General features: G+C 40.3%; 1 protein-coding gene across 4 annotated transcripts in view; it reads right to left on the reverse strand.

Annotated features, from left to right (window-relative positions):
* Window positions 1-27,883, reverse strand: part of ZNF609 (zinc finger protein 609) — a 184,903-nt gene that overhangs the window by 51,116 nt on the left and 105,904 nt on the right. For all 4 annotated transcript variants that reach the window (XM_074327575.1, XM_074327574.1, XM_074327572.1 and 1 more), the window contains one exon: window positions 4,646-4,871. In XM_074327575.1, the coding sequence (XP_074183676.1) occupies window positions 4,646-4,871 (226 nt within the window). The remainder of the gene's footprint in view (window positions 1-4,645; window positions 4,872-27,883) is intronic.

Here is a 27,883-nt window from a genome sequence, read left to right on the forward strand (position 1 = left end):
CTAAGAAAAGATTCTTTGGAAAATAAATGATCATTGGTATAAGAAATGTTTCAGTCAAATAGTGGCAAAAGAAATCTGATGGCAAGATATTATATGATACTGAACCGGTAAAAAGAGACTGGAAACAGCAATAGCAATTAGTGAAGAAAAGGAGAGAGGTCAGTAGTTCAACGGGGTAGCAAGGACGAGGAAAATATTTTCACTGTAAGGAAGTGTTGCAGAGGGTAAAGAGTTTAAACAGAAGGGAAAGAATGAAGATGAAGGAAGAACAGATAAAATTCATGGTATAAAGTTTCAAAGAATCTTAAGAATAAGAGGAGAAAAAAGAATAGGATGAGAAAAATATATTTTAAGAAAGAGAGGAGGGAAGCTGGGGGTTTAGCTGTGTATCTTTGATCTTATTTTACGAGCGTAAAGAGAATGAACTGGGCTAATGAATCCTGAGAATGATGCAAGTTTTGGGGAATGTGAATGTAACAGGGAGATGAGGGATTGCTGGGCAATACTCTGAGCTCAGCTCCTGTCAGCTAGCATACCCTTGCATCAAAAACAGCCAGGTTCTATGAATTCTTCCACTTGTCAGTCTGGGATCAGGAAGTGAAAACCGGGAGGAAAAGATTTCCTGAATCTGATACTCGCAAGGTGAATAGGTTCACTGCTCTGATGAAACAAATCTATGTAACAAGCGTATAATGAAATTTCATCATTGGTATTAATATCCTTCAGTTTTCATTCCCATGATCGGTGTAGGAAACTGTTCATTTTCAAGATGCCACAGTCAACTAGTACTGGATCTATGCTGATTACAAGATTTACGCCACAGTTCTCAGAACTTAAAAGCTGGACAGGTCATTATTGGTCACCTAGTTCAAGAGATGAGAAAACTAAGACCCAAAGAAGTTAAGGAACTTGTTCAAGGTCACAATGACAGTGGCAGAGCTATAGAGGTCCTGATTTTCACTTCAGTGCTCTTTCCACTATACCACAAATTCTTCCAGAAAGCACACTGCCAAAGTAAAATACATCACCATGTATATGGCTTTCCACTTAGCGCTGTGGTCTAAAAAGGAGAACGTATAGCATCTCCTGGAATTCTTATCTAAAGTCAGTCTTGTCTTTCTTTAAAACACCATAGAAGCTAATAAGCAATTTTTCCTCAGCAAAAAATGTATGGTGTGCCTTACGGCTTTTTATACATTGTTTCCAGGATCCTGGGTTACGGTAAGCCTTGTGAACCAGGAATTGACTTGGAACCTGTTATATTTTTATTTGAAGTGAGGTGAGACAAAGTGAAATCAGGTGGAATCAGACCTTCTGCATAAGTGCTGAGAATAATACATATCAAAAGCCAGGGAAATCATTCCAGGTGATTCTTTATAGTCCTAAGGTTGAGCCTAGTTAAGGAGAACCTTTGCAGTGCTGGCTGAATTATGGGCTGCCTAAAAAGAGATGGGATCCGCAGGAATTTCAAACCGCCTCCAAGGCAAGCTTTACAGTAGGGAACAAAGAAGCAACACTGCAGGAGAGGTAAGCAAAGAAACCAGGAAGACCTGAGGCCATGATCTCTACACCTGTTCTCACAAGGTAGCTCAGTTCTACAGGGATCTTGGGGTCCTCTGTTCCCCTCAGAGGCCAAGCATTCACAGCTTCTCTCTGAGCTGTAAGCGGTTTTTCAATTGAAGATAGTAGTTTGCTGGGCAATGAGATAGACAGAAGTACAAAGAAAGAGTCAGGTAGCAAACAAAAGCCTAGAAGGCTGGAAGAACTTTTTTTTTTTTTTTAAGGATCTGTATATAATTCTTATTAACTTGAGGACTGACTCAGTACACTAGATCTTACAGATCTGCAAAGAATGATCTTTGCAGGAAATCTCTGTTACCTGAAGATGAAAAGAAATGTGAACCAATTCAGACTTTGCCAACTGACAGTTCAGGAGAAGGCCCTCTGGGATGGCCAGAAAGCAGAGTATGCATGTAATTGCAGACCAGTTCTTTCCCTTGGGATGAAAAAAAAAAAAAAGAAAGAAAGAAAAAGGGAGAGAGGTACTAAATCCTGAAACACAATATGCTATGTGGGATAAAATATAGTATTAAACGTAGGAGAACTAAAATTCTTACAGATTTAATTAAATAAATGAGTGATCTCAAAGCTGATGAAAGTAGTATTTATTCTGGGTTTCGGAGAAGGTGTAGAATTTTGGAAAGTATTTGACATGGTTTCTAAGTTCAAACAATGTTATAGTATCTATTAGATATAAATTAACATAGATACAGAAATGAGAATGACACAGATGCAAGCACTCATTGATTCAAATAAATATTTTTCAGGGCTACTACAGGTGTGAGATGTTGGGTATATAACGGTGAGCAAAACAGAGTTCCTGAGCTGACAGAATTTCTAAAACAGTGGAAGAGATATACATTAATAGAAAAATACAATTATATATAGTCCCCGATTAATTATGATCTGACTTTTCATTTTTCAAATTTACGACAGTGTGAAAGCCATATGCATTCGGTAGAAATCGTATTTCAAATTTTGCTCTTTTCCTGGCCGGTGATATGCTGGACCTACTCTCTTGTGATGCTGGGCAGCAGCAGAGAGGTGACTGTGCCCAACTGCAGGCTAATGTACGTGCTCGGAGCACGTTTCAGACAGGCCAGGCTAAGCGATGAGGTTCGGCAGGTTAGGTGTATTAAATGCATTTTCCACTTACTATATTTTCAACTCACGATGGGTTTATCGAGACAACTCCACTGTAAGTCAAGGAGCATCTTTATATACAAAATTGCAAATTGTAATGAGTGCTATGAAATAGTATATAATTGTAATGAGGTGCATTAAAAATATATAATAGAGAAACTTGGTAATAGGCTGCCAGTCACAACCAGAGAAAGTTTCAGAGCAAACGATTTCTATCCATCCATCCATCCATCCATCCATCCATCCATCCATCTATCTCTGTGCTAACATCCTCCTGGCAGGGAGAGAGAACAGGAATCCTCAGATAAAAAGGGATGCACTGTTCACTGTTCTCAGGAGAGTAAAAGGTTAGCTTCACATTTGCAGTTTCCTCAGGTTCACATACATGAAAAGCATTTCGCCCTCGGAGAAAATTCACCAGCATAAAGATCGGTAGAATCAATAGGTAGGAAACTGATGTCTTCTATCTTCGATATATTGAGGGACAGACCCCGAAGGTTGCTTGATGGCACAGGCTGTGGTCTGGATATGTCTGTCATTCCAACAGATACTGTGGCTGTTCAGCTGTTTGGCCATAGGCGAATGACATTTTAAAAATCAGAGACAGCCACTTCTGATTTCCAGATGGCACATGTATACACATACCCGAGTCAGCCCCGAGCGCCAGGCTCTCTCTCCACGGTCTCTGCCTCAGTGTCTAACATAATAGGATTTTTTTTCTTTTTGCTTTATTGTCTCAGGTATATAATGAAACCTCATCGGCAATATTATTCTAAAAGCTGAAGCTTTCCTACATAACTAATGATGAAAGAGCCAAGAACACAGAATTCTTAAGTTGTACCACATCAGTGCTGACTGCATGGTAGACTTTAAATACTGAATCACAACAGCATGTGCAGAGGAACAGGCTTTATCAGAATGACCAGAATGAGATGCCTGAATCTCCACAGGAGCCTGACGAGGCAGCTTATGATAATCAGAGGGAACGAGCTGTGCTTCTCGGGGCCTCTCAACCCCTCTGAGTGGGGACGCGCTGCGAGTCTGGTTATTGATGCAGAGACCTGATGGGCCGCCGGGGCCCAGGCTCTCTAACCACACAGCCTGTGACAAGAACTTGGATTTTTCACAAAAAGAATGTATTTGCTGAAATCAAATTGCCACAGATGGTACCAAGGGATCTGAGCTACCTGGCTGAGTCCCTTTGCACTCCTATTTTTTCAGCTTTATGAACTTCTAAAACAGAAGACATCCTGTTCTCAGGGGCAAATGGAACATGTAAGAAGCCCGGATGGCCGCCTTGGGCCGCGGTACCCGACAGCGAGCCAACTGCCTGGTGAATGCCTGAAAACAAGACCACGTAAACATGTCCCTGTTGCCTAGGCCTATAAAATCTGTACTAAGCGACAGATGCATGAAGTGGCGTGGGTGGCTGGGCAATGAAGCAACCAGTGGGAAGGAACTGGCTGCGTCTCCAGGTGTTCAAAAAGGCAAGCGTTACACATGCAATGAGCCAACACTAAGTCAATTTAAATGGTTTCCATTTCCTTGACTCCCACGGCTGCCCTTTTATTACTTTTTCTCTTCAAGCCCAAAAGTTTATTTATATTTGAATTCTCTCCTATAAAATGATCGAGAGGGGATGGAGTTTATAGACACAGTTTGAATTACCTGGCCAACGCCTATCAAATGACTGCTTGCGTACCAGGGCCAACACTTCAATAGCTATGAAGGGGAGATAAATCATTTAAAAAAACCCCACAACTGGCAATCTTTAGAAGCCAGGCAATTTCACTGAGAAGCTTGCTGTAATCCTGTCTAGGTATCACCAGCAGACTACAGTTGCTTGAGAAGCCTACTAAGTACTTGGTATTATTTATAGTCCTCAGCGCCTGCAGGCAGCAGCAGGTTGAGGAGCGGTGGGTAAACCACACGTAGCACTTACCGTCTTCGGTTTCCTGCCACACGATACCCTCGAGGTTGACGCTTGTCCCAGGCTCACAGGGGCCCAGGCACTCAGGCTCGGTGGCTAGAGCCACATCGCACGTGTTGACCCCGACGGATCGGGTGCGGACCATGATCTGCTCGCAGGGGGAGGAGATGTCATTACTGACCACGGGCACCAAGAGGTGCAGCGGCAGCACGGCCGGCGTGGCGACGGGGGACTCCATCTGCGGGGAGAGAAAGGAGGGGCTGATTAGAGGGAGGACGCTCAGAGGAAACACCTTCTCTATACTCCGCCGCCACGTCCTGCGTCCTTTCCCGCCTGAGTGTGGAGGGCTCTAAATGTGAGACGGACCCTTCCCTCAAGTTCTAGGGCACGAGACCACTACCGATGGGTGCACCCTGCACTAGGAGAAGCTCTGCTTCTTATTAACAATTTTCCTCATAAACTGTGCTTGGCTAAAAGCATATAAAAAAAAATCTTGTCTCATTTAAAAATCTCTAATGAAAGAGAATCAGGGCCAGATTTCAACCATAACAGAGCACACAGAGGAAGAAGAGGACCAGCTTCTGAGCCATGTTCTACTGCTGCCATGATGCTTCTATCATTCAACAAGTAATACGTTAACCAGGTATAAAATCCAAGAACACGGGAGGCGGTAAAGGGAGGAGAAATAGCCAGATCCTAGGAAAGCCACTTCAAGAAGACTGGAGCTTTCATTCATCTTTAGCTAGAAGGAAATCTACTGACAAGTTATATAGGAGACGAGGAAGCAATGTGATGGGGGTTTCTGTTATAACAGCAACTGGTTAATGAGAATGGCATTCTGGAGTGTGAATCTAACATCAAATTTATCTGTAAGAAACAGGAGGTGCTGTTACTATCCAGAAGCCAGTCCCCAGCAGTCTACAGATGAAGTTGATTACACACACAGAGATCAAAATAGTCGAACATAAGGACCGTCAATCTCCCTCCAAATCTAGAACCTCTCACAAGATCCCAATTACTTAGATTCCAAGAAGAATGCAACCCATCGAGTGTTAAACGAAAAGTTGTAACAGAGGGTAACAGTGCCTTCAGTGTTTAAATCCCAGCATGCATCAGGGTGGCAGAGCACCAACTCCGAATCTACAGCGTCCGAATCCTAACTGAGCATAGTGTCTCGCGTCTGCAAAGCCCCTCAATACACACAGACGGTTCTTCCCTGAAGATTAAATGACACCAATCAGCAGACCTAGATAATGAGAGTCAAGGATTGGGACCCTCTTCCCCTTGTTAAAGACTTTTTTAGTCCAGGTTGAATATACTCCTTCAACAGACCTACATTCAGAGAGAGCCACACATGGAACCTATAATCCAAGCTGCTGGACAGCTCTCTGGTTCTGGAAGAGTTTCCTGCGCGATCACTGCTCTGGCTATAATCCACCTTCCTCCTCCCCTTAGCGCGCACACACACACACACAGACACACACACACACAGACACACACACACACACACTCACATTCACACACACTCACACACACACGCACACCTTGCTGGCCTCGAATACTACTCTAGAAACTGTAACCTGCACATAGCACCCATTCTCTGCAGTCAGCTCTGCCACTTGGCTTAGAAGTCACTGCTACTTGCAGATCATTACTGTCAGAGTCCACACAGTGTTAAACACTGATTCTGATTAATTCTGGTCCCTGAAAAGCTGCCAAAACATCATCCTTATCAGCTTGTTGTCACACACACACATGCACACACACACCTTGGACTTCCCTAACTCCGCCTTTTTCATAAAATGAAATCGAAGTGGAAGCCTGTGTAATGAATCTTCTGCATGATAGTAAACGCCAAAAGGCATTTTCGCTCTCTTTTGCACTCTTGAAACTCAGGCATTTATAATTTAATTTGGCAACCTTCTTGGGATGTGGTAGACCCTTGAAAGACCCTGTAAACATGTCCATGCACAGACCTGAAGGTAGAAACACCACAGAAAAAGTAAACTACTACTCCTAGCTGTGCTAGAATCTGGCTCTAATCAGTAAGCCCTTTCGGGAATGCTACGAGAAGGGCGCTCGTAACTTTTTGGAAACCAAGTTTCCTGGAGAGTTTACCCTTGAGAGTTACTAGAAAGGGGAAATTAGAGACAGAGTACAGATCATCTTCGCTCCTGGCCTTCCCCTTTTTTCTCCGCTCTTTCTCTTGGGCAAGACAAAAGCAATTTCACCGTCAGCATGTGCATTTCCTTTGCCTGGAGTTCGTTCCCTTTTCTATACCTTTCTTCTACCAGCAAGAAAAATTCCTGCAAGGTCCTCTTTCCACACAGAGATTGGCCCGCACCTTCTAGGTCACTCCTGTGAACTTTCTGATGGCTTTGCCTGATTGGCTTGTCCCGTTGCCAATCTGTTCCACTGCAGAGGCAATGATCCCAAGCACAGAAGGAGGTGAGTCCCCGGCGTGTCACCTCCACTCTACTCTCCCTCTCAGCCAGCAAGGACGGCTCTTTTCTGGAAGTGGTTTCATTTCCTGCTAGGTTATTCAGTGCTGCTGGAGTCCAGGGAGAAGATAAGCTACTCACAGTCTAGATAAAGCCAAGCCCCCAGTTCTGTACTGACAGATACAGAAAACAACATCTAAGATATAAGTAGGAAACACCACTGTTGCAATCAAGCTCTTTGCCCAATTAAACCCTGCGATACGACATTTGAAGAGAAGAAACTTAGCTGATCACTAAGAATAACTGGATACACATGAGGAGGTGATTAACACGTGTCTGCACCAAACTATACACCTTACTGATCAGAGTTACGTAGTCGAGTTCAGGATGTCTTGTGAGGATGGCTTTATTTAATTATTTAGTTAATTAAAAGGGATTTTTGGAGGTGGGGAGAAATCCACCTATGGGTTTGGAACTATTCAGTTTCCTTTCACTTTGCAACAAATCTAAGGAGAAATCACAGAGCAGCACAATAATGTTTAATTACAACTCTGGCTCTAATTACTGTTTGGTCACATCTATAATCTACACTAAGCCATAGTGCATAATAAGCAGCTCTGTGATATTCATCTAATAACCTAGGTGGCTTTATGGGATTTCATATGCTACTACTCACTGGAACAAGCAGAGCTGCATTTATCACTCTCTAGGAGAGAATGAAAATCAGGGAAGGATTCATTTTGCCTCCTTTCCCACACACCTAGGATACAGGAGCAGGGAATGTCAGGAGATTGGTGCAAGCAGGGAAAATAAAGAGCAAGAATATAAAAAGTTAAGGTAATTAAATACCTTAACAACTAGGACCACAATAAAAGCGGGGCAAATTCTCACTCTCTGAAGTGCTAAGAAGTGCCACCATGGTTTCTGGGGCTCACTGATGGGGAGGTAAACAACAAAACAAAACAAAAACCTTCAAAGAGACTCAGAGAATTTAACGATGGAAATCTCTTAAGTTTCCCAACAATTTATATTCTTTATCTTTTAATGATACTTCTTTTCAATTCACCTTTAGATATTAGTCTTAATAGCACCTATTAGGGGTCTGAGTGCTGACAGGTAGGTGACACAGAAATGTGAACTGGAGAGAATATAGAAAGGCCAAAGCCATTAAACTCCCCGCAAGAAGTAATTACACACTGACTTTGGCTGCCTCCCACTCGAGAGTACTGATGGAGGGAAAATTTCAAGGCTGCAACAGAATTTTGGGGGTAGAAAATGCAGTAAAGAAATATTTGATTTACACTCTCCCTTCTTCCCTTCACAAATATGAGTCTAGTATCTTCACCTTCACAGTCAAACGATAGAAAGGAAGCTGGTTCTACTGACAACTGCAGGAGCTCTGAGAAACTCCCTTTATCTAAGAATGAAAGATAACTGGGTGTAATGGTTAGATGGACGTTCAGATTTATTCAGAATTATCAGATAAGATGATGTAGAAAGTAGAATGTCAAATATATTATTAAAGAAAGAGAACATCTTATTAGTATTACTATGTTACTATATTAATAAGATGTTCTTTCTTTAATAATTGCAAAGGTCCTTCAAGATTTTACAGTGACTCAGCACTGGCAATACTAGCAGTAATAGAGGTTCCCGATTCATGGACAAACACATAAGTACTTCCCTGGTTGACACATTATATAAAACTTGACTTGCTCACGAAGTTTTTATTGTGAGTTATTAAAAAGAGCAGGTATTTTTTAAAATCACATTTATTTATTTATGTATGTGTTATTTGTCTCTCAAATTAAAATACAGAGGAAAATATCTTCAGTTATTTGAACTGCCTCCTGTTAACTGGGATTTCGAGACAAAATAAGTTTACTGTATTTTTAAAAAATAACTAAAGATTATTTTTGCTTATTGTGAAATACCAGTGATTCCTTGTGAGAGCCTGGCAGGTAGATATCATGGAATAACTAAGGATGGAGGGAGCAATATGAATTCCTCTTTCCAGCAAAGCTCTTGACAAGATGCAATAGAATATTCTGAGAGTCAATCCTAAAACAACACAACGTTTAACTATTAATGAAGAAGGAAATCAGCTCTTTTCAAACACTAAGTACTCTTTGACCCTAAGTGAAACACTAAGTACACTAAGCCTCTCTTTTAAAAAAAAGGGGGAGGGAGGGAGGAAGGAAGGAAAGAAGGAAAGAGAAGGAGGAGGGAGAAAAAGAAAGAGGGAGGAAGGGAAGGAAGAGAAGGGGGGAGGGAGGAAAAGAAGACAAGGAGGAAGAGAGGGAGGGGGAGGGAGAGAAAAGAAAAAAAAGAAAAAGGAAAAAGGCTGCTGGCCGGCTGAGCTTCCAGATTTCACTTAGGCTGCTCTGAAAAAGAATTTGATAGTAACTCTGGTTAATCTCCAAGACATCTTGTAGCAGAAGGCAAGGAGGAAAAGGAGAAAAAGAAAGACATGGTGGCTGGCACCGCAACCAGACATCAAACAGTTCGTAGAAGCTACATATTCTATTCTTCACAGAAGACTTACTTTAACACTCTACCTAGTCAAGGTCAGCAGTGAAGGCTGTTCCAGTGTGTACTAGAAAATGTAAGTGCAGTGAACATATTATTTCTAGACTAAAGATTAACTATAGGGCGTTCTCCTGCAGAGATCTCTACACAGCGTCAGGTGCAGACCCTGAAGACCTCTTTTGGGTAAAGAGGAGATAGTGGATCCAACGGTTCTAACATTCAAGCTTCTTTAAATTCCTACTGTGTGAGAATGGATTAATTACGCTGGAAATTTAACAAAGGAAAAAGACATCTCACAAACAAAATCAATACACGACACCAATCACATGGCAGTGTCCACTGCTCCATTATGATGGCAAAGGCTTTGCCAAATGAAGCGTCTATTCTGCTCGTCTAAAATCTTCTCATTCTGCAATCTTCTGCCTGCTTGAAATTCACAAATTTTCCTTTAGAAAAGCTATTAACTGCAGTTGATGAGTGATGATAGGGGCCTAAGTATTTGGGGGGGGGCGGGGGACCTCTGAAACTACCCCCCGCCCCCCAAAAGGTTGATAATCTCTCCCATTCCTATAGTGTTCCTAAAAAAAGCACTGGACCCCAATAAATTTAATTTAAAAAAAAAAAGAATTGTACACCTGAAATCTATGTAATTTTACTAAAAATTGTCACCCCAATAAATTTAATTAAAAAAAAAAAAAAAAAAAAGCACTGGAATTAGCTTCTCAAGAATAAAGAACTTGAGAAAAACTCATTCTTTGCCTGCAACTACTTCCTCTCCTGAACACACACGTCTTACCTCCTTTCACATACTCATTTCCTAAAAAGTCAGAGGGGAGCTTGTCATTTCTACTCCATTCTCTTACCCCTTAGGATATAAAACCAAACAAACAAGTCACAAACCAAATAAGGTAAACACAGAAAGCTAAAGCCTTTTTCTGAATCTTTCAGAATCACAGATGTTAGAAGAAAAGTCTCAATTTACTTATAACATGAATGGACCAAACTGTACTCAAGACCCTAATCATCATTCATATGGATGGTTCTACGAGAAAGCATAAGAATTCTAAATTGAGACGTAACCACCCACATCTTGCTCTCCGGTGGCTTGGGAAGGAGAAATGGGAATGACGCTCTGGGCTTTAACCAGCTGTTCTTCAACTTCTTCGTCTCAGGAAACTGTTCCAGTCTTAAAACTTGAGAACCCGACAACTTTTATGTACATAGGCTCTGGCTATTGATATTTACTGTATTAAAAATTAAAACAAAGATTTTAAGATGTACTAATTAACTTATTTAAATCAACTAACAATTTTGAAGTGACAAAATTAGAGGCAGAAGAGATTAGCAGTGGCCAGGAACACGGGCTGGTGAGAGGCAGGAGGGAGGAGGCAGGTGTGATAAGGAAAGGGCGACGCTGGTGGCCCTGGCAGTGATGGAACAGCTCTGTGTCTTGAGCGTGTGGTAAATACTCAAACCTACATGGGATAAAATTGCACAGAAGTACGTACGTACGTATGTACACACACACACACACACACACACACACACACACACACATACACACACAGTACAAGTAAAACGGGGAAATCTGAACATGATAAGTGGTTACATCAATGCCAACATCCCTATTGCGACGTTGTCCTATAGCTTTGCAAGGTGTTACCAGTGGGGAAAACTAGGTGAAGGGTCCATGACATCTCTCTGAATCACTAAGCTACATTATCTCAAAAAGATTAACAAAAAATTGAGAACCCAAAGAACTTTTATTTATGTGGAATATATCTATTGATATTCACCATACTAGAATTTAAAAAGAAATACTTTAATGTGCATTGACTTGTTTAAATAACATTTAAAAACCTATTATATATAACATTTTAAATAAAAATAATTACAATTTTTCAAAAGAAAGGAAAACAAAAGAAGAGCAGCACCGATTTACTTATATTTTGCAAATTTCAGCATCGAATTTAAGAGACAGCTAGATTCTCATGGCTGCTTCTGCATTCGATCTGTTGGTTAAATGTTCTGGTTGAAGGACATGAAGAAAAGGGCCTCACACCGATTATATATATATATATATATATCCTTTTCAAATAATTGTGGATATTTTTCTTTGATATGACACCAAAACCCAACAAGTGTCAACTCTTAAAGGTTAGTGGCAATATGAAATCTGACACTATTTGCAATGAACTTTTTGTACCTTACACTATAATCCATTGGTCTATCTTGCACTTTGAAAGTTTCTTTTACCCATGCATGATTTTTTAACAGCATGCATTAGTCATTTGGAAAATATTAATTCACTGAGTTATACCGCTCTTTCCAATATGGACACATTTCATTTCATTGATGTGAAAAAGTCATAGTCATCAGAAAAAGTCTTTAAGTACTGGTAAGCTGTAAAACTCATGGGGAGTGAGGGAGGAGAAACAAATTTCCCCAAATTATGTTTGCTTGAAAGCTCCAATTTTATCATTAACAACAAATACCGTCAGTTGTTTTTCTTGGAGTAATAGGCTCATTTCATTCACTTTTAAGAAAATGTCTGCCAAATACCCAAGTCTGAATAATTTGTCAGTTGTTCTTTCAAGTAAAAAATGGCATTTCATGAAAAAACTGGCTAGTTCAGCTCACAACTCAATTCCACAAGTGTTTTATGTGTATTCCCCATTTTGTCACATAAAATATAAAATGACACATACTCAAAGGCCGAGACTGAATAAATTATAATTTTTACTGCTTTATTTAAAGATATTTTTAAAGTGAAACTGGCTTTATAAATTTTTTTATATTTTACTAAAAGGCCTAGCAATGAAGAATGTGACGGCTACTAGTACAATTTGGTGCCTCTGATTTGACTCGTGCCAAGGTGGCCAGCCATTGTACGCACCACTGCGTCTGCACCCCCAGTGCCAAGCCAACAAGTGAGTGGGACAATGATGTCTTAGTATTCTTCTGAAAATGGTTCTGACCTAGCAGAACCTCTGAAAAGGTCTCAGAGACACCTCGGGGTCTACAGATAATAATTTGAGAATAAGTTTCAGCTTCTCTAGAAGTATATACCCATCTGATTCCTAAACAAAACTGGGGTCTGGTAGCAAGGAGTTGAGGGAGATTATTCGTTGGCAAACAAGAGTTTCTAGTTTGGGTGAAGGAAACAGAGATGAAGGCAGGGAAAATTATCAGCAAGAATGGAGTAGGAAAGAACACTCCTAAAATGCACCAGCTAAGTATCTCATAAGTAAGTGATGTTTATAATTAGGGATTAATGAATTTCAGCAACTGAGTAATAAGTATTTAAAAAATTTGGGAGAATGAAGAGCTCAGTTAATTGTTTAGAAAATGATGGTCATTAACTACTGACAAAACTGACCCTTACTCTTGGCTGGGGGGCGGGGGAATCATTCTCTTGAGTGTCTACTTGTTTTCAAATTGCCAAGGATAAGACTTCTCTGAAATTATAACTTAGTAGTTCAGAAACATGCCATTATCTACAATAAATTTAAAAATGGGTCTTTAGCCAGGAGCCATCATTTCCTACAGAATTCTTCCTTGTCTTTGCTACATAAGCTAAATATATAGAGATAAAACTGTACCTTGGTCTGAAGGGTGACGTACAGTATGGATTTACTCGTGATTATGGACACCTTAGCACTGTAAAACCAGGAGGGAAATGGCCATCTGGTTAGCTAGGCTTCACTGCCCAAGTGTCTCCTAGGTGATGTTGTGTTCTAGAAGGCCACAGAATATCCACTGATTTTGTTTAACTTCCACATAAGCCTCATAAATTTGACAGAAAACTATGGGTTAATTCCAATGAGAGGTCAAGCAGCAGCAAAGCTGATTTGCTTTGCTAGAGAGCATGTTTATACTATAGCCTTTCATTTTGTGTCACGTATATGTTCCTAAAAGAAGATGTAAGACAAAATCCTAGCATGGAAGAACCTTAAACATCATCTAAATAGCCACCCAAGGGTAAAATCTTGTCTATTATAGGTATTCATAAAACCTGTGTTTGTACTCCATCCTCATCTATCCGTGTGGGGGGAGAAAATATCCCTGACTTTACTGGGATGGTTTAAAAGATTGAATTCCTTAACACACATCAAGCGCCTAGCAGTGCGCCTACAGGATTCTGGCAATCTGCAATGGTGACTGTGACCAACTCTTCTAAGAATCAAGTCACTTTCGGAAGCTCCCACTGAATTTCATATCCATTAAAGCTCCCTAGATCTTTTCTAATCAAACTTTGAAAAGATTGTCTTCAGTCCCCGATCCCCCCATTTCCTTTCTCAGAAGCAACCAATGCAATGCACATGCATTTCCTTGTTTATACGTACCTTCCCTTTGTTCTTTTTACACAAATGACAGTGCACTATATACACTGTTCTGTACCTTATTTATTCATGTACCCCAAATGTAGGAAACTGTTTTAAACTTCAAGTGCTTATTTCAAGCAGACAGACTGGTTGAAATCTCAACTCTACTACTTAATAGCTGGGCGACCACAGACACATTATGTAATCTTTCTGAACCTCAGTTTCCGCTTCTGTAAAATAAAAACATCAAGGGTACCTCTGTTTCATACAGTCATTGTACAGCAATTAACTGCATGCAAAGTGCTAGTGTACAGTGTCCAAGACACAATAAAAGTTCAATGAATGTTAGCTAATGATGATGAGAGTAATATTAACAGTATCTTGTTAATTTTATTCCATCTTTCACTCTCTTACGACATTGGCAATCTCTATTCAGACATTCAAGTGCTTCAGCCATCCATCTGTAGTGGTTCATGATAGTCAGTTTTGACTTTTCATCATGCTTTCCCTTCTATCTTCTGGTAGAGGAATTTTTCTTTCCTGTGGGAAATCCATTCCCCCAACCTCATTCTACGACAAGAGTGGCCCAACTCTACCCAAACTATACGGAATCAGTTCTCCACAGGCTATGGAAATTCCTTCCTCATCTGGTTCCTTCCTCTGAAAGTACTAATCAAATATGGCGCTTCCAGGGGCCATTTCTCCTAACACATGAAGAAGGCTTGTCTAAGAATAAAGGCAGTTCAGAGGAAAGTAGAATCGGGAGATGAGCCAAGACAGAATCCCAATGACTTATTTGAGCCTCTGCCTGAAACCAAGGATCTCCATTCCTTGTTTGCTTAAACTAGCTTGAGCCAGGTTTCCATTACAACTGAAAAAGTCCTGACCACTACATATTACCCACATATTTATATGCATACTTTCTATTTAGTCACGGAAGCTATACTAAAATTGTCAAACAAGACTGGCCCAAAGGCAGAGCCTTGTGGTATACCACCTCTACCCTAGCTGACAAACATCTACTAATCAATACTCTTTACCTGTAGCTCTTCAGCCAGCTATAAAGTCACACAACTGTATTACCAGCCAGTCCACATTGCACTGACATGACATCAAGAATAACAGAAAGGCTTTTTCAAACACCTTGAAGAAATCGAGACATTCCATCCAGTCTATCCACCCAATGACTCTATTGGGAAGAAAGAATTTAGAGTGCTTCGCTTTAGAACTTACTTTGGTTTCTAATAAGCATTCTTTTTATGCATCCTTTCTTCATTCATAAACATTAAATATTTACTATGGTCTAGAATTTTTATCAAGGTAACAGGACAGGTGCACCAAGATGTATGATGCAGTTTTGATTCAGTACTGCTTTTAATAGCCAAACAAAAACCCTCAGAAATAATCTAAATGGCCATCATTGCATAGATTTCTATACATCATCCAGGGCAGATAGCCACAGCACATTTTTGAGTGAAGAAAAGGTGACAACACAGCATGTACTTGATTATCTCATTAATGTTAAATTGATCTGTATGTAAGTACATACGATGTTTTTTAAAATTAAAGTTCACTGGGGCGACAATTGTTAGTAAAGTTACACAGATTTAAGGTGTATAATTCTGTATTACATCATCTATATATCACATTGTGTGTTCACCACCCAGAGTCAGTTCTCCTTCCATCACCTTACAAATTGATCCCTTTTACTCTCATCTGCTACACTTTTCCCCTTACCCTGCAGTAACCACTAAACTATTGTCTGTGTCTATGAGTTTTTGTTTCTTCAATTGTTTGTCTTGTTCCTTTGTTGTTTTGTTTTATATACCACACATCAGTGAAATCATATGGTTCTCTACTTTTTCTGACTTATTTCGCTTAGCAGAATAATCTCAAGGTCCATTCATGTTGTCGCAAATGGCACTATTTCATCTTTTCTTATGGCAGAATAGTATTCCATTGTGTATATATACCACATCTTCTTTATCCATTCATCTATCAAAGGACACTTTGGTTGTTTCCATGTCTTGGCCACCGTACATAAAGCTGCAATGAACATCGGAGCCCATATATCTTTATGGATAAATGTTTTCGTATTTTTTGGGTAGATACCCAGGAGAGGGATTGCTGGGTCATATGGTAATTCTATTTGTAATTTTTTGAGGAACCTCCACACTGCCTTCCACAGCGGCTGCACCAGTCTGCATTCCCACCAACAGTGTATGAGGGTTCCTTTTTCTCCACAGCCTCTCCAACACTTGTTACTATTTGTCTTGTTGATGAAAGCCATTCTAACCAGTGTGAGGTGATATCTCCTTGTGGTTTTTACTTGCATTTCTCTGATGATTAGTGATGTTGAGCATCTTTTCATATGTCTATTTGCCATTTGTATGTCCTCTTTGGAGAAATGTCTTTTCAGGTCCTCTGCCCATTTTTTAATCGGATTGTTTGTTTTTTCATTGTTGAGTTATATGAGTTCCTTATATATTTTGGATATTAGCCCCTTATAGGAGGAGTTGTTTGCAAAAATCTTCTCCCGTTCAGTTGATTGCCTCTTTACTTTGTCAATGGTTTCTTTTACTGTGCAGAAGCATTTTTAGTTTGACATAGTCCCATTCATTTATTTTAGCTTTTACTTCCCTTGCCTTTGAAGTCAAATTCACAAAATCCTCTTTTAATGAACCCAAGGTCCATTAAGTTTAGTTCCTATGTTTTCTTCTATGCAGTTTATTGTTTCAGGTCTTATGTTTAGGTCTTTGATCCATTTTGAGTTAATTTTGGTACACGGTGACAGACAGATAGCAGTCTAATTTAATTCTTTTGCATGTGGCTTTCCAATTCTCCCAGCACCATTTATTGAAGAGGCTGTCTTTTCTCCATTGCATGTTTTTGGCTTCTTTGTTGAAAATTATCTGTCCATATTTATGTGGGTTTATTTCTGGGTTATCAATTCTATTCCATTGGTCTGTGTATCTGTTTTTCTGCCAGTACCACACTGTTCTGATTATTGTTGCCCTGTATTACAAGCTGAAGTCAGGGAGTGTGATACCTCCAGCATTGTTCTTTTTTCTTAGGATTGCTCTGGCTATTTGGGGTCTTTTGTGGTTCCATACAAATCTGATAATTTTTTGTTCTATTTCTTTAAAAAATACTATTGGGGGGCTGGCCCGGTGGCTCAGGCAGTTGGAGCTACGTGTTCCTAATGCTGAAGGCTGCCGGTTCGATTCCCACATGGGCCAGGGGGCTCTCAATCACAGGGTTGCCGGTTCAACTCCTCGAGTCCCACAAGGGATGGTGGACTCTGCCCCCTGCAACTAAGATTGAACACAGCACCTTGCGCTGAGCTGCTGCTGAGCTCCCAGATGGCTCAGTTGGTTGGAGTGTGTCCTCTCAACCAGAAGGTTGCCAGTTTGACTCCTGCAAGGGATGGTGGGCTGCGCCCCCTGCAACTAACAATGGCAACTGGACCTGGAGCTGAGCTGTGCCCTCCACAACTAAGACTGAAAGGACAACTTGAAGCTGAATGGCACCCTCCACATCTAAGATTGAAAGGACAACAACTTGACTTGGAAAAAAGGCCTGGAAGTACACACTGTTCCCCAATAAAGTCCTGTTCCCCTTTCCCAATTAAAAAAAAAAAAATCTTTAAAAAAAATAAAATACCATTGGGATTTTTGATGGGGATTACATTAAATCTGTATATTGCTTTGGGTAATATGGCCATTTTAACTATGTTGATTCTTACTATCCATGAACATGGAATGTCTTTCCATTTCTTTGTGTCTTCTTCAGTTTCTTTTAAAAATGTCTTATTGTTTTCAGTGTATAGGTCTTTCATATCCTTGGTTAAGTTTATTCCTAGGTATTTTATTCTTTTTGTTGCAACTGTAAAAGGAATTGTTTTATTTCTTTTCTGAGATTTCATTGTTAGTATATAGGAATGCAATGGACTTTTGTAACATGGATATAGTAGCTGGCAACTTGACTGTATTCGTCTATTGTTTCTAATAGCTTTTTGGTGGAGTCTTTAGGGTTTTCTATATATAGTATCATGTCATCTGCAAAAGTGACAATTTAACTTCTACATTCCCAATTTGGATGCCTTTTATTTCTTTCTTTTGCCTGATTGCTTTGGCTTGGACTTCCAATACTATGCTGAAAAGCACAGGTGATAGGGGACAGCCCTGTTGTATTCCTGAACGTAGAGCGAAGGGCTTCCATTTTTCACCGTTAATTATGATATTAGCTGAGGGTTTGTCACATATGGCCTTTACTATGTTAAGATATTTTCCTTCTATATCCATTTTATTGTGTTTTAATCATAAATGGATGCTGTATCTTTTCAAACGTTTTTCTGCATCAATTGATATAATCATACGATTTTTGTCCTTTACTTCGTTTATGTGGTGTTACCATATTGATCGATTTGCGTATGTTTAACCATCCTTGTGCCCCTGGGATGAACCCCACTTGGTTGTGATGTATAATCTTTTTAATGCATTGTTACATTCGATTTGCCAGAATTTTGTTTAGGATTTTTGCATCTGTATACATCAGAGATACTGTTCTGTAATTTTCTTTCTTTGTGTTATCCTTACCAGGTTTTGGTATCAGGGTAATAAGTACATACGATTCTTACACAATATGTAGATGAGAAGCTGAGATCTGGAAGGACGCGCTTATAGTCATCTTTGGGGAGTGAGAATCTGAAGAGTGTTAGTTTCTCTTTTATATCTTTCAGTATTTGATTTTTCATTATTGAGAATGCATTATTCTAGTTTTTTAAAAAGCTGTTTTCATTTTAAAGGAAAATGAAAAGATGTTTACGTATGTGATTTAGGTTTATTATTATACATGAGGAAATGAGCAGGTAGGCGAAGAGAGTAAGAAGCGTGGGGCGTATCAGTAGAGGGGAAGGCAGAAGGGTAAGGACATTAAGTCAATACATCTATTGCACAGGTAACGGGCAGTAGGACTGGCCCCAAATAGCTGGCTGGTTCCTACGGTTCCTAAGGACAAGGGCAGTACGACATGAACATTTCTATGACCTTCACGCAGCAGACATTCAGAACCTAGGGGCTGCCTGTATACATTTGGTGCTCATTGTTGAGAACTATGTGGCATCTCCCATGCATGTACAAATACGCAAAATCTTTGTTGAGAAATAAACATCCCAAACGCCTCTGTCTATGGCAACCAGAAATCCTACCTGGAACAGGGCCAAAAAAAAAGCCATGTCTCTAGCACTTCTGAGAAAACTGCCGCTGCTGCTTATCAAATTAAAATGCAAAGCAGCTCACTCCAGTGTCACTGGGAACTGCCAGAAAGGGATTACGGTTCCCACCCCAAGGATGCAGGTCAGCTAAACAATACCCATCTTCATGTGCTGCGAAGGCGGGAGGAGGAGGAGAAAGATTAGGCCAGTTTCCAAATAGCAGTCCCGCCTGCTTGTTACCGTGGTAACCTCCCTCCTCTGAGCTGCTCTCATTTGTCTCTCTCTGCCTGACCTTCATGTTGCTCTGACAGTAACTGAGGAGGAAAAGGTGCCCGCCTGCCAGCTAAGCACTCAAGTGGAGGGCACTGAGCAAGAAAAAAGGGCACTCAGACTCCCTCTCATTCTACACTCTAAACGGTGACCTCAGAGCGATTAGAGTCCTGAAAGAGATTTCTGGTGGCCCTTGTCATTCCATCCTTCCTCGCCTGCTCTCAGGGCCACCTCACTTCTCGGATATACCCTTTTCGTGTGAGGAATCTGGGTCAGAGCCAAGTGGGTAGGTGAGAAGTCACAGAGAAGAGAAAGAACAAGGCACAACGAACTGAAGAACAGAGGTAATAAAATGTGAACTCAAAAATGCCTGAGACAATGACTAGTACAGTAGTTAAGTACAGCTCTTAGTTTCCTCTCTTCAGGATTTGTGCCGGGTGTCCAGTCAGTGGAGGTGAGAGGGCAAGTAAGCTACCTGGGACAGGCTAGGAGGGTCCAAATACTTAGTGCTTTTTACTGTTTCTTTTCAAGGCCTGGATACCTCAAATTCAATCATTTAACAATTATTGAGTACCCTCTGTAGGTCCTGTGCTAGACACTGGGTATGGAGTGGTAAGTAAATATAAATTAGAATCCTATTAAGGAATAAACAGGGCAAGTGAGAAGAGAACAATGTGAGCTACCGAGGGTGGTCAGAGATGGTGTCGCTGAAGAGGCTGGATTTCAGCTGAGACCTGAAAGATGAGAAGACATGAGAACCCAGGGATACGTAATGCAGGCAGAGGGGAAAGCATACGCAAGCCCCTAAGGCAGGAAAGAGCTTGGCATATATTTGCGGTCCATATTTCTTTTCATATTACTGGACACACCCATGGAAAAATGTTTTAAGTCGGATGATTCTAGAAGCTTAGGAGGACCAGGGAATGGGCAACATTAGAACCGCGGCCCAAATATCATCCACTAAATTCACAGATGACTCAGTTATTATCAATTATGAAATGCTGTGGACAGAATTCTTATCCAATAGTTTAGAAAAATACGAACTAGACTATTGGGGTCAATTCTCCGACAACAGCAGTCAACTGTCATTCCAAAAGACACGCTGTGCCACAGTCATGCTGATTTCCATCAGTTTATCTTATCTTAAATGGCATCATCAAACCCACCCGAGACTTACATCAAACCTAACTGAACTGATTTACGTTGCCGTGATGAGCTTGTGAAGAAGGGCCAGGTTTTAGTCCCCGTTTCCCACCACTTCGCTGTATAACCTTAGGCAAGTCCCTTCACTTCTCCAAACTTCAACCTTGTTATGAAATGAAGTGGTTGAACTTGACGAGCTCTAAGGAATTGCATTAGGGCTTTTTCAGTTACAACTGACAGAAAACCACAGCCAAACTGGCTTCAACAAAAAGGCAATTTAGTGGCTCTCAAATAACATAAGAAGTCCAAATCAGGCATGCCCTGCTGTAGGGGCTTCAAATGATGTCACTGAGACCTAGTTTCTATCCCTCCCTCTCTTGGTGCTGTTTTTTCTGGTCCAGCTTCATTTTCAGACAGGCTCTCTTTCTGAGTGGCAAGGCAGCTGAAGCAGTTCAAGCTTTACAAGCCCAGTGGAAAGACGAAGTCTCTTCTGATCACTCTAACAAAACTCCTGAAATTCATTCTGACTGATCCAGTTTCTGGAGTTTAAGAGCCAACGACCCGTGACATCTTTATAATTTTTATATTTCATAACTATTTCAACATATTCCCTGCAAGTCTTTGCCTTTTCCGGTTTTCATTTTCAAAACCACAGTGTACATGTAGTTGTAGCTGCCCAGCATCCCTCTTTCCTGTAGGAAAACGGTCCGACCCTCTGTCTGTTGCGTGTTCCTAGTAAGATGAGCAATCACAGTGCTTCTCCAGCCACCCCGCTCGGGAGGAGATTCAACATCAACCTATTCATTTCTCCTAAAATAAGCTGTTGATCGAATATTTTGCTGTGTTTTTTTTTTAGAAGGTGGAGCCATGCCTCATCCTGTTCATGATATAAAACTCTTTCAACCTCTCCTACTCTTAAAAGTATTACATTTTTGCATCTTCCTTAAATAAAATACTTGAATGACAGCCAAGGAGTTCCACTACAAAAGTATTACTATGGCCAGACAGTAAACACCAGTCCTTCTTATCCAATTCAATTCTATCACAATTGACTGTACATTTCTATTTTTATCCACTCAATTTTACTACAGGAATGAGTTATGGTTGGATCATCAGAACATTCTGGATTATTCTTGAATGTGGGAACTTTCTTGAAGACCAACTGGAATTTTCAGATCACAAAAAGCCAGATTATAAGAATTTCACTGTATCATGAACATTTTTGTGTCAATTAGCTAATTTAAAGCACAATTTTAAATGTTTGCATAGTATTCTTTTACACAAATAAACCATTATTTACCTGACCAATGCCCTACAGGTGGATATTTAGGTTGTCCCAATTTTCACTTGTATGAACAAAGCTGAGAGAAATATCTTAATGGCTAAACCTCTTGTACCTGGTTTCACTACCATGTTTCCCCCAAAATAAGACCTAACTGGAAAATAAGCCCTAGCACGATTTTTCAGGATGACATCCCCTGAACATAAGCCCTAATGTGTCTTTTGCAGCAAACCTTAATGTAAGACCCAGTCTTATTTTCGGGGGAACATGGTATTTCCACAGGCTAAACTCCTACATATAAAATTAGGGAGTGAGAAGGTATGTACATTTTAAGGCTTTTTGGTATCTGGTACTTCATCGACTCTCAGGTTTTCTAGAGTTAACTCTGGTATATAATATTTAACATACAACATATAATATGCACTAAATATCAAGTTCAGTTTACTTACCTCAGGCCCCTTCCCCCATATGCATGGCCTTATATTTATCCATAGGAATGTTTAAACCGTTCAGGCCCAAGAGCTAGAATACTGAGCAGAGTCTGGGTCCCTCTTAAGCCAGAACAATGAAAGGCCAGATCTGTTAGCTACAGGTTGAGAACTGAGATGTCTAATCAGCAAGTAGTTGGCAGACAGTTAAGATTTAAGCTCATAAATTAAATGGGGGCCATGCACAGTGTGTGCTTTTTCTTCCTCTCTGCAACTTCTTCTGGCAGCTCTTTGACTTTCTAGTAAATGAGAATAAGGCTTTAGCTTTTATCATAACCAGTATAATCAACCACATACCATCTAAGTTTTTACAGCATCCGTCAGTCTCAGTTTTCAGTCATTTATCTGTGAAGACCATCAAGAGCTTTTCAAAAGGATACGAGTTTTTCCTGCCAACTCTGTAATAAACAAACCTCTTAAGTTTCTGGGTCTGTTTCCAATATGTGAAATTTCTTAACCACTCTATTTATAATTTTAACCTTGTAGGAAAGAAAATCTCACATAAAATAATCCCTGAAAAATTTCACAGATGTGGACTATTTCAGGAATTAGTAGAAGAGGGTTTTGGTTTAAGAATGGATAGATAAGGGAAGAAAGACTTCTTCAAATAGAAGCACAGGGTGAAGATAAGTAGGCGATAATGATGAAGAGAAACGGCCTTTGAGGACAGCCAACCTGGGTTCAGATAGACCCACCACTACCGGCTGTGCAATTTTTGGCAAGTCATTGGACTTCTTTCAGCCAGTTATCCAATTAGTAAAATGGAAATCATATTAGTAAGTATCTCACAGAACTATTATGAGAATTAAATGAAGTATCATATAAAAAGCATTTAGCATTGTTGCCTGGCACATACCCTAAAAATGCTAAATGCTGCTGCTGAAGTTTCTGTTATGATTAAATGTGCCCTAGGAATCCTCCGAAGGGGCTTTATCCACTGACCCTTACCTTCAGAACAAAGAATAGAAGGTTCACAAGCCGGAGATATAAGCAACTCTTTTCAGGCTAAGAACAGGTCAGGAGTTGGCTATTAAATCATCAATTTAAAATGTCAAGTGCTCCTTTTTAGCTTTTTAAGCCCATCCTTATTTGAGGCTGGAACATGTGCACGTAAGGTGAGTGCCCTTTCCATAATTCTTATTCTACTCTATACGGGGCTCCATCAGAAGAGTTAACATGGAATTTGCTAGTGTTCATCAGAGCAAGCCAGAAAGAAACCTAGGAGAAAGAGTCCCCGAATGACATTGTGATGTGTAGTTAAACCACTCGCCCTATCTGGCTAGCTGGAACATGTCCTCCACGCACTAGTAAGACTGGGAAAGAGGTTGCCAGAAATTCCAGTAGTCTGTACAATCTTTCTCTCCTTGTAGAGCAGAATGCATAACCCAGTCTCCCCAAGCAGATAAAACTGGTCAGCAGGTGACAAAGTGGTAATAATCCTGTAATTCTCAAAGGAGTTAGAGAGAAAGCACTTAATCTCCACCCTCAATGAGGCACGTGGCTAATCACTGGCTTGAGAAGAAGCCTTTGGAAAAACAAACGGGTGGGACGGCTTCTCATAAGAGGAACATGCCTACAAATACTTAAAGACAAATACTTCAGTCTTTAAAAAGATCGGGAGACCCCCACTATCTGCCCTTCCCCTAACCTCTGTAACAAGCTGACCTTAATTCTGCAAAGGGAGTTTTCCTGGCTCCTGTTACTCGGTTTCTAGGACCCTCGAGACATTTCTAGTCATTAGCTGTGGTCACTTAGATTCTCTTAGCTTCAGTCTCCTTATGAGATTAATAAAATACTAGCATTTTAGTCTCTTCTAAATTCTAATCCAAACTGGTATGACTGTCAGGGGGCAGCTAGCCTTAATAGCACTGCTGCTTAACTTGAGGTTTATTACAAGGGGACCCTTCAAAGTGAAAACCTCTACATTCAGACAGCATTTTCAGCACAAAACGAAAACACTGCCAACCAGGAACCTCTTCAAAATGATATAACTGAGATAAAGGCTACACATAAACCACAGTGGCTCTGGAATGGCTTAGGGTCCAAGCATGACAGGTATTAGAAGAATCACAATATTTGAGCTCCATAGAGATGATGTATATTTCAAGTATAATAAATGGTGAAATAGGTCAGATGCATGTATTCCTCAAGCAAAGAGATCTTCTTTCAATCTTAAATGGCAATTTTAATATTTCATTGAAATGGTCTATTTTGGTATGATTTTCATATCTCCAGTGTTCCAGAACTTAGTTCTAAAGATATTCTCCCCCTCCCCCCGTTATGGGTTTTGCTCAGGTTGCTAGATGAGATTCAATGGATTTCTAGCCCCAAAGCTGGACTGATCTGATTGAACAAAGGATTAGAGTAAGAGAACAGGTACACACATGCAGGAACTAGCAAGAAATTAAATAAACCAAGTCACAACTGCGGAAGGAAGAGATGGGTACAGAAGGAAGGAAGTACATGTGGCAGAAATACATGCTTTTCAACTTCACTGTATACCTCACGTTTTCAATCAACATGCAATTATTCCACTAGTCTAAGAAGAAACTCCTACTAAATTTCGCTCTGTGCACCATTCTGTGCTATATTACGATCAACACCAACAGACCCAAAGTAAATCTTTCTGTCCTCTCTCAAAACTAAGGTTTTGTCTAATAGTAAATCAAAGAATTCCTTTTCTAATCTCCTGCAGAAAGAGAAAAAAGCAAAGTTACATTCTAAGTTCTCATTTCATATACAGTATTTCAAGCCATGTGGCAAAGTACCAAATTATTTCCTTACCATCCTAATAAGTCTAGACAGTCCATTCAGAAGAAAAGCCTCTAGTCACATCTATTTAGAAGGAGGCTACCTTAGCACACTGTCTTTGCTTCAGTACTCAGAGGAAGTGAGCCTCTGTGCTTTATAAACCTTGCCATTTGCCCTGAGAATTTTTAAACTCCCATCCTGTATTCTTTCTGGGTTTGTCTTTTTGAAAGAACGAGAGTAAGAAAGAGGCTTCGGTACACCACATACTGAAAGGTGCTCACATTGCTCTTAACCCCTTCCTGGCCGTATTTAAGACAGTTTTGCGTACCGACCATACTGGCAACATTTTTAAAGTTGACAATGGAAGTACCGATTCGGCCAAGCCTGTGGAGGCACGAAGTGGCACAACCATTCATAGGTTGGCCTGGCCTAGTACCGCACGTGCACACCCGATCACCCAGCAGCTCCACTTCGGGATGTGTACCCCCGAGAAAGCCTGCACCAGAGAAATATGTGCACCGGGGACAACACACTATTCACAGCAGCAATGTTTGCAATAGCAAAAATGCTGAAAAGAACCCAAATGTCCACCAACACACTGATGAGATTTTCATATATTCATACTGTGGAACACGAAAGTGGGGAAAATAAATTAACTACACTGCACGTAGCAACGTGGACAAGGAAAAAGCAAGGCACCAAAGAAGGCGTGACATTGTGATTCCATTTACATCAAGAACAAAAAAATAAGGTGAAACTAAGCAAAACTGCTTAGCAATACAGACAACTGGAAAAATATGAAGATCAGCAGGTGAACGATTAACATAAAATGCCAGTGGGAGGTGAAGAGGAAGGAGAGGGTGCAATGAGGAAAGAGTCAGGAGGTTCTAAACCTAAAATGTCAATGCTTTACTTCTTAAGGTGCGTTAACAGTTACAGGTGTTCTTTTTATTGTTATTCTTTAAACTGCACAGGATTTATTTCAGTTTAAAAGTATAAGGGAAAGAAACAAATGACACCCTGAGGGAAAACAGTCCTTATTATCTAGTACCTGCACATTGCTACAGTGAGGAAACATGCCAAACTTTCCTGATGACCCCTGCAGGGAGTGAAGAAATTTTACTAATAACTACACTAAGTTTTCAGAAAACTTACACTACAGACTCCACTTCCATAGTATGTTAGAGGTATCACTTCCCTGTGTAGCACTTATCTCATACCAAAAGACTAGTTTTGTCATGTGTCCCTCCCACAATAAACTGGACATTCCACGAAGGAGGGTATTCTGGCTCCGACACTATCCCTGGGTCTCTAGCACAGTGTCTGCCCATGGGAAGTACGCAATAAATATTTTTGAATGAATGAATAAATGAATGACTTAGAGAATCTAAGTTGTGGTAACTTTTACTAGTTTCTCCACAAATGTAGGACAATATAACACAACTTTCCAGAAACTCAATGTGGCTCCCTGAACCACTGGCTCAGAACTTAGTTATTTCAGCATCTATGCACCAGAGTTTCCTAAGGCCTGTCTATAAGCAGGCGCTGAGCTAGGTGCTAAAAAAAGGGCTCTGACGGGATTGATACAGTCTCATTGATCTATAAAATAGCTCCTCCATGTCTAAAGGAGGAAGGGAAGACAGGATTTTCCCCCTGACCGCTTAGCACACTGAAATGCATAGAGAGACAAGGCTGAGATTTCAGTAACTGGTGGGTGGCCAGATCCACTTTGGAGAACAATGGGCTGCTAGTTCCTTCAGCTGCTTTAAAGGATGAACTAATTCCTTTAGTCTCCGCCATCCTCGTGAATTAAATGGTATTCTGTGTTCTGCACAGTAGCCTCTCCTACAATACTGAATAAACTGCAAAGCACTGTCCTTCTAGAACCTCTTCTAGGAAGCAACAGGCAGAGACAACCTCTCATAGGAAGAAAAGCTATAAAGAAAAATTATCATCTTGAAGACAAACATCTCTATTGTGGAGATAAAAGAAAAGGGCCATGAGTTGCCAGATTACAGCTGCCTCTCTGCTACATTTTATGGGAAAGGTTAAAATTAGAGACAACTAATGAAAAAGCATTAAATGGTGGTTCTAATAAACTTGAGAACTATTCCATTTTACTAAAATTCAAGACTTTGGCTGCCTTCCATTCCGTTCCAATAATCATCATTCTACCCAGCATTCCCTGAAGGCCGCAGGAGAAAATGCTGCTGACACCCATCGTCAGCTCAAGTTATCCCTGACCCCCTTCCTTTTCCTCCCTCTTCCTTAAGCCAACCTAGACGTTAAGAAATCAAAGACAGTGAACAACAGTGTAATTAGCTAGGACAGGAAGAGGACAAAACAAGCTTTGTTTCTATTGCCTTCTTAGGGGGTTAACTTCTTCCTAAAAACGTAACAAGGTCATCAGTAATTTGACTTCACAAGGCATATTCCCTTCTGCACATTATCTCAATTAAAAATATGCATTTCAAAATCTCTTAGATCCTGTTTCCTCCTCTGTGAGACGTCATTTAAAGGAGAAAAACTTAGCACTCAGAATGTTGAAATAATTCAGTCAAGCCCAAATCTACTGAGTATGGTTGGCACAGGGGTCAAGAAGCCAAAGGCAAATGAGTATTAACTAAGGACGCCGAGAGCACCCAATTAGGTGCTGGGTAGCTATGCCAGAAGCTAGTCAAGAAGATTTTTAGAAATAAAACTTATTAGTGTATTCAAAGGGAACTCTTAGAGATATTTACCAAAAAAAACTGGGTAACTTAACCCAGTAAAAAACATTCACAATTTGCTATAGAATGAAAAAATA

The sequence above is a fragment of the Rhinolophus sinicus genome, linkage group LG03 (genome assembly GCF_036562045.2).
Source record: "Rhinolophus sinicus isolate RSC01 linkage group LG03, ASM3656204v1, whole genome shotgun sequence".
Classification (NCBI taxonomy): domain Eukaryota; kingdom Metazoa; phylum Chordata; class Mammalia; order Chiroptera; family Rhinolophidae; genus Rhinolophus; species Rhinolophus sinicus.